Below are 14,253 nucleotides of genomic sequence, written 5' to 3'. Positions count from 1 at the left end.
CCTGAGGCACTAAAAACTGAGGCTGGTTGCATTTGCCAAATATCAGCACCTCAGGAACACTGACTGCCCACTCTGCAGGAGTCTCATTAGGTATCTCTTTACACTCCAAGGGAAGATCTTCCAAATGATTTTGAGGCAGATACTGCACCCCTGACTCTGTGGGGAAACCAACACTGCCATGTTCAAGGCCATGCAGACCATAAACCTCATTATTCCCCACCTGGTCTGGAGGCAAGAGTGCATGGTCTGACACAGGTTGATCGTGACCAACAGTTGGGCCAGACAATGTCACCACATGAGGAGCAGAAGTTTTGCTGCCCTTTTTACCCTTGGATGGGGGTGCTCCATCATTAACCACTGATGCCCATTCCTCAGGTACCAGCCAGTTTGATTTAAATTTCCTCTTTTTCTTGGCATCTGAAGAGGAAAGGCCACTATCTGCCCCAACCCCACCAGGTGTTGCAATCATGGGTACCCCCACACCTTCAGGGGTGCCCATAACAGGGGTACACTTTTTTGTGGTAGGAACAACTGTGACCCTGGGGGAAGCTTTGACATGTTTTCCCCCCTTCTCTTTTGCCGCAATTGTAAGACATGCTGCAGCCTTAGATGTCTTCAGTGAAGAAGGAGGAGGTTTGGATGTTGTAGAGGTGGGTTGTGTAACAGCCACCTCCTCTAGTGAAGGAGATATCCCCTTTGAGGACCCTGCTGAAATAGTCCCAGCAGGATAAGATGTTTTATTTGAGGCACTGGGAGCAGGAACAGGGGCTGTGGTCTTAATTTGCCCTTTGGGGCAACTCTGGCGAGTGTGCCCCAGGTTCTTGCAAAGGAAGCACCTCACTTCCTCTGTGCTGTAAAAAATTTTATACAGCACCCCTTCAAATGGAACCCCGAAAGACCCCTCAATAGTGTCTTGCCCCCGAGGTAAAAGTAGTTGCACCTGCCTTTTAAAGGAAAGGACGTGCCTCAGTCTGCTCTCCTTACATCCCAGGGGAATTCTAGACATATTTGATTTTAACTCCCCAAGGGCTTGCAGGTGGGGGTACAATAAGTGGTCTTGCAGGAAGGGGGGCACATTAGATAAAACCACCCTTGTGCCCAATCCTTCTAGGGGTTCTACAGGGACATAACTCCCTCCCACTGTGATACCCCTCTGTACCAGAGTATGCACTGCAGTTAGAGTACGGGCAAAGATTATGGCTTTCCCATACATTTTACTTGCTGCCACTACTGCAGAGTGGCCCACCACTTCAGCTGCAGCCTTTATATAAGCCTCTATGCCATGAGTGCTTGACATTAGGCATCTGACCCCATGCTTCCTTGTAAGCTTCTCTACCCCAGCAGTGACTTGGCTAGGGTTGCTGCCAGTAGCTACCGCGTGTGCAAATGTTTTAGCAGGGGTCACATTGGCTGCAGCAGCAGAAGTAGAGGCAGTGGGGCTTTTTGACATGGGCTCTGACTGGTGTTTCCTTGCAGAGCTACAGCTGGGTTTTTCAGGTCCTTTTGCTTTAGAACCAAGAGATGTTTTTTTATAACTTTCCTTTTTATTCCCTCCCATTATTTTACACAACACCACACAAAAAGAAAGCTTTATACTATTGATTAACAAAAAAGTAAGTTTTAAGTTGAGAAGCTGTGGCAGGGAGAGGGTTAATGTGAGCAGGTGCCTGGGAGCTGCACTGCTGCTGCTGGAAAAGATTTTATATTTATACTTATATTAAATCCTTCTCCCTTTAGCTTTCTCTCCTCACAGAACTGAGTGCAAAATCAAAATATCCACTCAATCTGTACAAAAATTAAACAATTTGTGCTGAAACAAGAGAAAAATGCAAATGAAACTGACACCCCAGGTGCGGGGGAGGGGTAGGGGATCTAACAGTGAGTTTGTAGCCCAGAGCAAGTGAAGGGAACTGGGCTAAGAATCACTCACCTTCAGGGTCAAAAGAAAAATCGATTTTTAGTAAAGAAAATCAACTCAAAACTTCCCAAATTTCACCCACCAAGTGGACAACACATTCACACACCAAGTGATAACAAAAAATCCTGTCTCAAACAGGAATTTCAATGCTTAATTCAGCACTAAACAGAGAGCTTTCTCCTGTGTGTTGATCTTTCATTAGCTGAAGTTACCCACAGGACTATTTGTATGAACTAACTTCATTTTGGGGCCCCTAAATGCCAGTTACTTTGGTAAACCTATGAACAATGGCCACCAAACTGTTCGGAGGAACCCTGGCAATCATATTTAGGGTGCTTTTTCTTGGTGCATAACGATACATGGGTGATATGGTGCTGAGAAGTTGAAGCTTTGAGGCAATTTTCAGATATTTCACCAAAACCGACAATTGTGGGAAAGCCTTGCGACTCAGTAGTTTGGAGCAGAAAGGCATGGGTACCCATTTTAGATTCGGTAGAATGTGTACTTTCCAAAAATATATGGGTTTTGGGGGGTAAACATATATTTCTGTGTTTTTACCCCACAAAAATGCAGTCAATGTGTTGATTTTTCATTAGCTGAAGTTACCCACGGGACTGTTTGTATGCGCTAACTTCATTTTGGGGCCTCTAAATGCCAGATACTTTGGTAAACTTATGAACAATGGCCACCAAAATGTTCAGAGGAACCCTGGCAATCATATTTAGGGTGCTTTTTCTTAGTACGTAATGACACATGGGTGATATGGTGCTGGGAAGTTGAAGCTTTGAGGCAATTTTCAGATATTTCACCAAAACCGACAACTTTGGGAAAGCCTTGCGACTCAGTAGTTTGGAGCAGAAAGGCATGGGTACCCATTTTAGATTCAGTAGAATGTGTACTTTCCAAAAATATATGGTTTTGGGGGGTAAACATATATTTCTGTGTTTTTACCCCACAAAAATGCAGTCAATGTGTTGATTTTTCATTAGATGAAGTTACCCACAAGACTATTTGTATGCGCTAACTTCATTTTGGGGCCTCTAAATGCCAGATACTTTGGTAAAACTATGAACAATGGCCACCAAACTGTTTGGAGGAACCCTGGCAATCATATTTAGGGTGCTTTTTCTTGGTGCGTAACGATACATGGGTGATATGGTGCTGAGAAGTTGAAGCTTTGAGGCAATTTTCAGATATTTCACCAAAACCGACAATTGTGGGAAAGCCTTGCGACTCAGTAGTTTGGAGCAGAAAGGCATGGGTACCCATTTTAGATTCGGTAGAATGTGTACTTTCCAAAAATATATGGGTTTTGGGGGGTAAACATATATTTCTGTGTTTTTACCCCACAAAAATGCAGTCAATGTGTTGATCTTTCATTTGCTGAAGTTACCCATGGGACTGTTTGTATGAGCTAACTTCATTTTGGGGCCTCTAAATGCCAGATACTTTGGTAAACTTATGAACAATGGCCACCAAAATGTTCAGAGGAACCCTGGCAATCATATTTAGGGTGCTTTTTCTTAGTACGTAATGACACATGGGTGATATGGTGCTGGGAAGTTGAAGCTTTGAGGCAATTTTCAGATATTTCACCAAAACCGACAACTTTGGGAAAGCCTTGCGACTCAGTAGTTTGGAGCAGAAAGGCATGGGTACCCATTTTAGATTCAGTAGAATGTGTACTTTCCAAAAATATATGGTTTTGGGGGGTAAACATATATTTCTGTGTTTTTACCCTACAAAAATGCAGTCAATGTGTTGATTTTTCATTAGATGAAGTTACCCACAAGACTATTTGTATGCGCTAACTTCATTTTGGGGCCTCTAAATGCCAGATACTTTGGTAAAACTATGAACAATGGCCACCAAACTGTTTGGAGGAACCCTGGCAATCATATTTAGGGTGCTTTTTCTTGGTGCGTAACGATACATGGGTGATATGGTGCTGAGAAGTTGAAGGTTTGAGGCAATTTTCAGATATTTCACCAAAACCGACAATTGTGGGAAAGCCTTGCGACTCAGTAGTTTGGAGCAGAAAGGCATGGGTACCCATTTTAGATTCGGTAGAATGTGTACTTTCCAAAAATATATGGGTTTTGGGGGGTAAACATATATTTCTGTGTTTTTACCCCACAAAAATGCAGTCAATGTGTTGATCTTTCATTTGCTGAAGTTACCCATGGGACTGTTTGTATGAGCTAACTTCATTTTGGGGCCTCTAAATGCCAGATACTTTGGTAAACTTATGAACAATGACTACCAAAATGTTCAGAGGAACCCTGGCAATCATATTTAGGGTGCTTTTTCTTAGTACGTAATGATACATGGGCGATATTGTGCTGGGAAGCTGAAGGTTTGAGGCAATTTTCAGATATTTCACCAAAACCGACAATTTTGGGAAAGCCTTGCGACTCAGTAGTTTGGAGCAGAAAGGCATGGGTACCCATTTTAGCTTCAGTAGAATGTGTACTTTCCAAAAATATATGGGTTTTGGGGGGTAAACATATATTTCTGTGTTTTTACCCCACAAAAAATGCAGTCAATGTGTTGATTTCTCAGTAGCTGAAGTAAAGTCCTGAACAATTTGGATGTGCTAACTTCATATTGGTGTCTCTAAATGCCAGATACTTTGGTAAACCTATGCATAATGGGTATCAAACTGTTCAGTGGACCCCTGGCAATCATATTTCAGGTGCTTTTTCTTGGTACCTAATATAGTTTGGGATATGCGGAGCAGCAAAATAAAACCTTTGAAATGATTTTTCAGAATTTTGAATTTTTTTATGAAAAACCATAAAAATGTTCAGACAAGCTTTTATGTTTGGTAGTTGGGAGTAGAGAGACATAGTTACCCATTTTGTAATCGGCAGAATGTGTACTTTTCAAAAATGTATGGTTTTCTGGGGTAAACCTACGGTTTCAGGATTTTTTGCCTTGGAATCTAAAGCATGCCGTTTTCTGCCTTAGTGCTTTCAAAATTCGTTAATATACTGCCGGGAGTTTTTGAGGTACAGAAGTCCTAAATCTCCCTAAAACTATACATATCTGGTATTGGCACATTCGAGAGACATAAGGCTTTCCAAATCAGTTGGATTTTCCTCCATAAAATGAAATATTTTTCTGGTATAAATTGATATACGATGAAAAATGGTAATTTTTCTTTTTTTTTTTGGTATTTAGCACTATAAATTTTTTTTCACAGGTGGAAATACATGAAAACTCAGGCAGATTTAGAAAGCTCAGTTTCTACCGAAAAAAACTATGTATAGTTTTCCTAGGTAAACTATAGGTTTCCCCTCAGAAAATGCCCCTAAAGTGAGAGAGCACAAAATGTTTCAAAAACGGCTGGCATTTCGCGTAACCAAAATGTGAAATTCTGCTGGCACTTAAAAGGTTAAAGGTAAAATGTTAAAACATAAAAAACAAAAAAACAAAATATACGTATGCCGGAAATGCAGTTGAGGTACCATTACAGAGCTTGAAATAAAACGTGTACATATCAATTTGTGTAGTAATGTGATTGATACACTTCAAGAATTAAAACACAGTTCAAACAGTCGTACAGGGAGATGTGAGTGTTGCCTCCAAGATTTCTATCATCAACATACTGGACAGTGACTAGATAGAATCAAGGATTTCTGCCTTTTACAGTATAAATAAACACTTCTTTTCACGTTCGGGAGCCCTGACCCCCAAGTCCCGCTTCCCACCATGGACTCCATATTTTCTCAAATCTTTGCAGTGAGCCTCTGGCTAGTAAGGTGAGTTTAAAGGAATTGTTCAGTGTAAAAATAAAAACTAGATAAATAGACAGGCTGTGCAAAATAAAAAATGTTTATAATATAGTTAGTTAGCCAAAAATGTAATGTATAAAGGCTGGAGTGATTTCATGTATAACATGTCGGTCTGAACACTACTTCCTGCTTTTCAGCTCTCTTGGTTTACACTGACTGGTTACCCTGGTTACCAGGCAGTGACCAATCAGAGACTTGAGGGGGGGGCACATGGGTCATATCTGTTGCTTTTGAATCTGAGCTGAATGCTGAGGATCAATTACAAACTCACTGAATAGAAATGTACCATGTGGCCCCCCTTCAAGTCGCTGACTAACTCAGAGTTATAGAGCTGAAAAGCAGGAAGTTGAATTCTGGCTGTTTTATTAGACATCTATTCACTCCAGCCTTTATACATTACATTTTTGGCTAACTAACTATATTAGAAACATTTTTTATTTTGCACAGCCTATCTATTTACACAGTTTTTATTTTCACACTGAACTATTCCTTTAATGAGAGGCAGATTCTAATTCACCAACGTTATCCAGTTTTGTACCGTGGGTGGTTGGGGACCCATCCATGCCATAGCAATTAATTTCTTAGCATAGTACAGCAGTGTACGGTATCTAACTCTGGCATGATTAGCGTATATAATGATTTCATCTATGACTCCTAATGGGGGGGTCAGCAGCCTAGGGAAATCTAACTTTTCCACTAAGATATCCATGACTTCGGTCCAAAACATGGAGACTGGTGGGCACGACCAAGCCATGTGTAAAAAGGTGGCCCCTTCAGCCCCGCATCTATGGCATTTTGCAGTTGGGTTATTTCCCATGGCTTTTAATCGCACAGGGGTGATATAGAATTGATGAAGCCATTTAAATTGAACCAATTTGTCACGTATAGAGTAGAGATGACTATAACCTCTATCTGTTGCTTCCTCCCACTCCTCGTTTTCGAGGTCTGGGATATCGGCTAGCCATTTTTAGGTTTAGGAACTTTAAGTACAATTACTGAGAAAAGACCTATCAGTAAAAGTGATCAACATGACCTATAAGTATTAATATTCTGAAGACTAGTCTTTTAGTGTCATTATCACTTTAAGATCAACAGCAAATTGTTTTAGAACAAAAATGTCAAAAACCTGTTAAGGTTATCCCAATTAACCTGGCCCAGATCCAATCTAATGCCCATTGTAAGCAGCAGTCCTGCCCTGCTTTATGGCTGAGATTCTAGCTATCTTTATAACAGAGCATTCTGTCACAGTGACACAGATCCTATCTGATCCCCATTGTAAGCAACAGTCCTGTCCTGCTTTATGGTTGAGATTTTATCTTTATAAAAAAAAAGTAATTTCTTTCACTCTGTCCCCATTTTTCCTTTGCTCTTTCTCTCTCAGGCTGCCAACTTCTCTGAGCCCTGCCTGCTCTGTTCTGTTTCAGATAAAATTTGGGGGAGGAGGCGGTGGTGGGAGGCAGATCTCACCCTCAGAACACAGCACTCATTCAAATCTGCCTGGCAGCTACTCTAGGGCATCACTAAGAAACCCCATATGCATGTAACCAGACTGTTTGTGCTGGGAGAGGAGAATTCCTTAAACTGTAGGACTAGATTAACTATTTTTACTCCACGGCCTGGAAAGCTTTGTAGTCTTCTCCCATTTCCGAAGATAAGACCCCAAAACCTCCTTTCTTCTTACCTGTGTTCTTGTTCACTGTGCAGGTTCTCTGCCCTTCACCATGCTGCCCTCACTGGAAACTCAGAGCTTCTCCTTTTGCTGTTGGAAACGCAGGCTTCCGTGGACATCAAAGATGGGAACGGTGAGAATTTAATTTAAGCTTCCAGATACTTTTTCTAATATCCAGGCCAGGGGGACTGCCCTGAGCCTGGGTATAGCCAAGCAGGTATTTTAAGTATAAAGAGAGTGGGAAATCTCAGTACCACACCTTGGTTGTCTCAGCTGTCTACTGTCCCAGAGGATACAGATGTTACTACTACAGGGGCCTATAGCAGCAGCAGCCTAGCTAGTAAAGCACAGGTTAGAGCTGGGTCCAGTAAATGACTATCAATTTCTCCCCTGCCTGCCCTGCTACCCTTCAACCACTTTCATTTCCTGTCTCATGACATCACAGATCAGCCCAATGATGTCATATTTCCCTCCCCTAATGTTGTCGCCATTCAGCACCCCTGCAGGCCAGTAAGAGTCCATTGGAAAAATTGTAACCGGACGAGGGCCGGATTATATTTACATAGTGATGTCCTATGTAGAAGCCTATAGAGCAGAGTTGGAACCATAAAAGTCCTTTGGAGGGTCACTGCTGGACTACAGGCCTCCAGCTCAACATCCTTGTTTTATATCATTAGTTCTTCACTGTAATAGTACCAGCACTGACACACATATTCACTTTCAGGCTTTAGTGTAAGAAAGTTGGGTGGGCCAGGCCTTTTTTGATGCCATTAAAAGGGGGTTTCCCACCTCTACAGGAATGCGACCCCTCCATTACGCAGCTTGGCAGGGCCAACCAGAACCTGTGCGCCTCTTGCTTCGAGCCTCTGCCAGTGTTAATGCTGCATCCAATGATGGACAGATCCCACTGCACTTGGCTGCCCAGTATGGTCACTATGAAGTGGTGAGTGTTACTCATGTTTGTTGTCATGGCTCATTGAATAGCAACCATATACAGACATAAATATAATGGCACTGGTCATGCAAATCACTAGTTCACTTCCTGTAAATTATCTCTCTAACTTTTTTTCCCCAACAGTCGGAGACTCTTCTGCAGCACCAGTCGAACCCCTGTTATGTTAACAAGGGAAAGAAAACCCCCTTGGATCTAGCCTGTGAATTCGGAAGAGTGAAAGTAAGCTGGAAAGGGTTGGGTGCAGCTCGCTTTTACCTTGTTAATTCTCTCTCCCCTTTTAATTACATGATACTTCACTTGTGTCACATGGCGGTTTTCCAGCAGTGATTAAAATGCAGAGTGGAGTCACCAAAATGTGACTAATTATGCAGTGTGCAGCCAACTGTGATGCTGATGTATTGACCAAGCTGGGCTCTCTTAGTGGCACGTACCAGCAGAAGCAGGGAAGTTGGTATGGTTGCTTGTCCCTGCTCACAGTTTACTAGCAAACAGCAGTGAGTAGGCCTATGGCAGTGAATATAAAGGGCTCAAACTTGAAGGTTAGTTAAGGTGAGATTTGGGATGAGTATAATTTCTGCCCTGGGTACTTCTAGAATAATATCAGGTTGACTGTTACCCCAATGTTTCTATATATCTGTAACCTTGTTATGAGCTAAGGAGCCCAGCCTGAAGGTCAGTTAGGGTGAAATTTGGGGTGAGTGCTTATTTGTGCCCTGGGTACCCCTGGAACTATAGCAGGGTGAGTGTTACCCCAATGTTTCTTTATATCTGTAACCTTGTTATGAGCTATGGGGACCCAGCATGAAAGCCAGTTAGATTGAGATTTGGGGTGAGAGTTTATTTGTGCCCTGGGTACCCCTGGAATTATAGCAGGGTGACTGTTACCATCTGTAACCTTGTTATGAGCTAAGGGGACCCAGCCTGAAGTTCAATTGGGGAGTTTTGTTCTAGATCAGTGATCCCCAACCAGTAGCTTGTGAGCAACATGTTGCTCTCCAACCCCTTGGATGTTGCTCCCAATGGCCTCAAAGCAGGAGCTTATTTTTCAATTCCAGGCTTGGAGCAAGTTTTGATTGTATAAAAACCAGGTGTCCTGCCAAACAGAGCCTCAATGTAGGTTGACAATCCTCATAGGGGCTACCAAATGGCCAATCACAGCACTTAATTGGCACCCAAGAACATTTTTCATGCTTGTGTTGCTCCCCAACTCCTTTTACATCTGAATGTTGCTCACGGGTTCAAAAGGTTGGGGATCCCTGTTCTAGATATTGCTGAAATGTAAGAACTGCACTGACCAGAACTTCTTGAAACTGTAACAGTTGACAGATAGAACGGATGACCTAATATTGCACTGGTGGAGACGGGTTTCTAAAGCCAAAAAATTAGAATAACTGTTGTCATTTTTAATGTTTACCAGGTGGTTCATCTGCTGTTAAACAGTCACCTGTGCGTCTCTCTCTTGGAAGGCACTACTAAAGATCCAACAGATACAAATTTCACCACACCGCTTCACTTGGCTGCAAAAAATGGTCACCTGGAAGTAATCAGGTACTTGCGTGTTCACGTTAATAATGGTGAAGCTGGCTGTTTAGATGTGACATTTGCTGCTGGCAATTTGGGGTTCAGGTGAGCTGGACTCATCCATGGTATGCTCTTACAGGTTGCTGCTCAAATCAGGCATTGAGATTAACAAGGTGACCAAGATGGGCACTGCTTTGCACGAGGCCGCCCTTTGTGGAAAGACTGAAGTGGTGAAGCTACTGATAGAGGTGAGTGGCAGTGAAAGAGCTGCTAGTTCTCTGTGTCATCTCTCCTACGCTGTGTAAAAGGACCCCAGGGGTGTGCAGATTGCCACTCTTGCATTGGGTTTCAAGGCTTCTTGGTCCGGTTCTGCTGGGCACAATGGAAAGTATACAAAAGCGTTTACTACACCTACAGACATTTTAGGCAGTTCACTGACCTTATTAGATAGCCAACATATCCTTATAAATGACCCCAGAAAAAATGATCCCTCTTTATGTTTTTGTTGAATGAGGGAAATAAATTGTTCTGCTTGGAACGTAATCAATTCTTCCCCTTTTACAGAATGGCGTCGATGTGAATATTCGGAACACATACAATCAGACAGCACTGGATATAGTCAATCAGTTTACTACAACCCACGCCAGTACTGACATCAAGCAGCTTCTCAGAGGTACCCACAAGCACAGCCTATTGCATTATGGGAGGTGATGGTAGTACCTCACTTTGGAATCCTCTTATTTTTACTCCCCTCCTTTCCACAGAAGCATCTGGCATACTGAAGGTCCGAGCGCTGAAGGATTTTTGGAACGCTCATGACCCAACAGCCCTAAACGTCCGAGCTGGAGATCTGATAACGGTGATTGTTCCTTCTTTTTTTTATCCAAACACTGACCCCATTCTACTATTTCCTATGAAAATACACACTGGAATTTTGTTCACTGCAACTTCTTGCTTTCTGGTGCAGGTCTTGGAGCAGCACCCTGATGGCCGCTGGAAGGGTCACATTCATGATCCTCAGAAAGGAACTGACCGTGTTGGTTTCTTTCCTCCATCCATTGTTGAGGTTATCAGCAAAAGGCTGGGTAAGACTAATAGGCTTTTAAGGTATCTTGGGTTAGACCAGGGGTCCCCAACATTTTTTACCAGTGAGCAACATTCTGTTGTAAAAGGAGTTGGGGAGCATGAAAATTGTTCCTGGGGGTACCAAATAAGGGCTATGATTGGCCATTTGGTAGACTCTATGTGGACTGGCAACCTACAGGATACTCATTTGGTAGTGCAACTGGTTTTTATGCAACCAAAACCTGCCTTCAAGCGTGGAAATTAAAAATAAGCATCTGCTTTGAGGCCACAGGAAGCAACATCCAAGGGGTTGGAGAGCAACATGTTACTCACAAGCCACTGGTTGGGGATCACTAGGTTAGACAGTCCTACTGTATGTAACAATTACTTTCCTGAATAAATAAGGACTTTCCGAACAGCTGCAACTGACTTGTCCCTATCTTATACAAATTTCCCCATAGGCTCTACACTGTCTCGTAACATCACCGTGCCTTCGCATCAGCGCGTGGCAAAGACTGCCCTCACTCTGCCAATTCAGCACAGTCCAATAACAGGTTCTCAGCTTGGCATTAACCCTGAAACATCAATAGGTGAGTGATAGAGGGATGAGCCATGCCCATGTGCCTGCAGTTATTTATGACAGAAAACTAGTTTGTGGGCTCCCCCGTCTGACCAATTATTTTTCCTTTTCAGCTGGCGACCGTCACAGTGTGGGCAGTGAGAGCAGTGTACGGAGTGCGGGCAGTGGCCAGAGCTGCGAGGGACAGCTGGTAAACACAGCGCTGCTCATAGAAAATGCACAGGTATCTGTTGCTTCAAAGACATTCTCTTGTATTACAGTGTAGAGGCTACAGCTCTGATAGGGGCTATGTTTAATTGTGCTGGGGCCCAGCTAGGGTTGCCACCTGGCCGGTATTTTACAGGCCTGGCCAGTAAAAATTATGGCTGATCCCAAAGGAAAAAAGATATATAGGAAGGCCGGTATTTTTTTCCAGAAAAGGTGGCCTATATAACTCTAAACCCAGCACCAACAGTCTTTGCAGAACCAATGAAGTTGTTAAAGGGATTCTGTCATGATTTGTATGATGTTTTATTTCTAAATTACACTGCAAATAATTCACTCTACAATATAAAATTTAATTCCTGAACCAGCAAGTGTATTTTTTTTTAGTTGTAATATTGGTGTGTAGGCAGCCATCTTTAGGATGGAACTGCTTTCTGGCAGGCTATTGTTTCTCCTACTCAATGTAACTGAATGTGTCGCAGTTAGACCTGGATTTTACTAATGAGTGCTGTTCTTAGATCTACCAGGCAGCTGTTATCTTGTGTTAGCGAGCTGCTATCTGGTTACCTTCCCATTGTTCTGTTGTTCGCTGCTGGGGGGGGAGGGAAAGGGAGGGGGTGATATCACTCCAACTTGCAGTACAGCAGTAAAGAGTGACTGAAGTTTATCAGAGCACAAGTCACATGACTTGGGGTAGCTGGGAAACTGACAATATGTCTAGCCCCATGTCAGATTTCAAAGTTAAATATATAAAAAAAATCTGTTTGCTCTTTTGAGAAATGGATTTCAGCGCATAATTCTGCTGGAGCAGCACTATTAACTATGTTTAGAAAAAAAAAACCTTTTTTCCCATGACAGTATCCCTTTAAAGAAACTGAAGTGACGCAGGTTGTATTGTTGCTGTCATCAGTCCTAACTTTATCTGCTATCCCCTCTACTCCTTCAATTTGCTGTTTTGGACCATTTGTGTAGGACCAAATCAGTTATCCCTGATTGCCACCACTATAGACTTCTCTTGGATGGTGTTTAGGGAGTGAACATGTTCTTTTCTGAATCCTTGTGTTCTGCTGCTGTAAAACATCACTCTAATGCTAATGTTTCCGTTTGTTTCCTGCAGACGATGCACCTTGGCTCAGAAAATCTGCAGAACTGCCAAACATTCCCAGGTGAGGAGACCAAATGTCACTGATCTGTGTCCTTTCTGCCTATAAGGGTTTATACAACGAACACTGACCTAGTACTTTGATTTTAAGGCCCTGTTTTAGGACTCCACCTGTCCACCATTCTACCAGTAGAGAAAGACCCTTGGGTTTATCCACAAGGAAAGGCAAGTATATGTAACTATACGTAAAGGGAGAACTTGGGAATAAAAATACAAGTGCATTGTGTAAACATTGACTCATAACCTCACTAGGCTTAGGAGGAGCCACATAATGCCTCACTTTAAACAAGAGGATTAAATGCTGACCCCAATCAGAGTTGTATCCATGGCTGAGTGGTATCCTCTTGTTTTCTCCTGATCTTTAGGATGCTGAGCAGATATTTTGCTGGCTACGTGGCTTCCAGATGGAAACATATGTGGGAAACTTTATTTCGGCCGGCTATGACCTTCCAACAATCATGCGGGTGACCCCAGAGGTGAGAACTAGCCTGCCCAACTACCCCATATTCCTCAAAGGAACAGTAACACCAAAAAAATGAAAGTCTTTTAAAAGTAATTAAAATATAATGTATTGTTGTGCTGCACTGGTAAAATTGACTTGTTTACTTCAGTAACTCTATAATAGTTTATATAAATAAGCTGCTGTGTAGCCATGGGGGCAGCCATTCCAAACACAGGATACACAACAGATAACTGATAAGCTCTGTAGCATACAATGGGATTTTCAGGCAGTATCTGTTATCTACTGTGTAACCTGTGCCCGAATGGTTACACAGCAGCGTGTTTATACGAACTATAGTAGTTTTTTTGAAGCAAACACACCAGTTGTACCAGTTTAGGGCAACACTACATGATATTGTCATTCCTTTCAAACACTTTCATTTTTTTTGGTGTTACTGTTCCTTAGATTTCTTAGATCTCACTGTCTTCCTCTCCACCTTCCCCAGGACTTGACAGCCATTGGAGTGACAAAGCCAGGACACAGGAAAAAGATTTCCACCGAGATCGGCAAGCTGATAGTAGCAGATGGCTTACCCCAGCATACACCCGTAAGGGTCCTTTGTTAGTTTAAGAAGTTCTGCTTAGTATATATGTTCTCTTAGTTCTGCAGTCCCAAGTTCATATTGACCTTGCTTTTATATCATGTCTACCTTCTCCCTGTCTTTTTTTGCGCCGGAAAAATGTATCTCCTTATCCAAAACTAGGTGGACCTATGGGACTGGCTTTCTCAGTTGGGGTTGCCAGAGTACCACAAGCAACTATCTGAAAATGGCTATGAATCTCTGAGCACTGTGACAGAACTAACATGGGAGGGACTGCAGGAGATTGGGATCCACAGATTAGGTATGCACTATTCTCTCCCGACCTGTTTGGGACACATA

General features: G+C 42.6%; 1 protein-coding gene across 2 annotated transcripts in view; it reads left to right on the top strand.

Annotated features, from left to right (window-relative positions):
• The window catches only part of caskin2.L (CASK interacting protein 2 L homeolog), a 45,265-nt gene that overhangs the window by 27,313 nt on the left and 3,699 nt on the right, over nucleotides 1-14,253 (top strand). For both annotated transcript variants that reach the window (XM_018233951.2, NM_001136167.1), the window contains 15 exon segments: nucleotides 7,420-7,517; nucleotides 8,182-8,327; nucleotides 8,463-8,558; nucleotides 9,757-9,887; nucleotides 10,000-10,108; nucleotides 10,425-10,533; nucleotides 10,625-10,719; nucleotides 10,828-10,945; nucleotides 11,387-11,515; nucleotides 11,619-11,728; nucleotides 12,827-12,875; nucleotides 12,963-13,036; nucleotides 13,237-13,347; nucleotides 13,819-13,920; nucleotides 14,077-14,215. In XM_018233951.2, the coding sequence (XP_018089440.1) occupies nucleotides 8,184-8,327; nucleotides 8,463-8,558; nucleotides 9,757-9,887; nucleotides 10,000-10,108; nucleotides 10,425-10,533; nucleotides 10,625-10,719; nucleotides 10,828-10,945; nucleotides 11,387-11,515; nucleotides 11,619-11,728; nucleotides 12,827-12,875; nucleotides 12,963-13,036; nucleotides 13,237-13,347; nucleotides 13,819-13,920; nucleotides 14,077-14,215 (1,516 nt within the window). In that variant the 5' untranslated portion in view covers nucleotides 7,420-7,517; nucleotides 8,182-8,183.

This window comes from Xenopus laevis, chromosome 9_10L (genome assembly GCF_017654675.1).
Source record: "Xenopus laevis strain J_2021 chromosome 9_10L, Xenopus_laevis_v10.1, whole genome shotgun sequence".
In the NCBI taxonomy this organism is placed as follows: domain Eukaryota; kingdom Metazoa; phylum Chordata; class Amphibia; order Anura; family Pipidae; genus Xenopus; species Xenopus laevis.
This window is presented reverse-complemented; position numbering and strand designations above follow the sequence as displayed.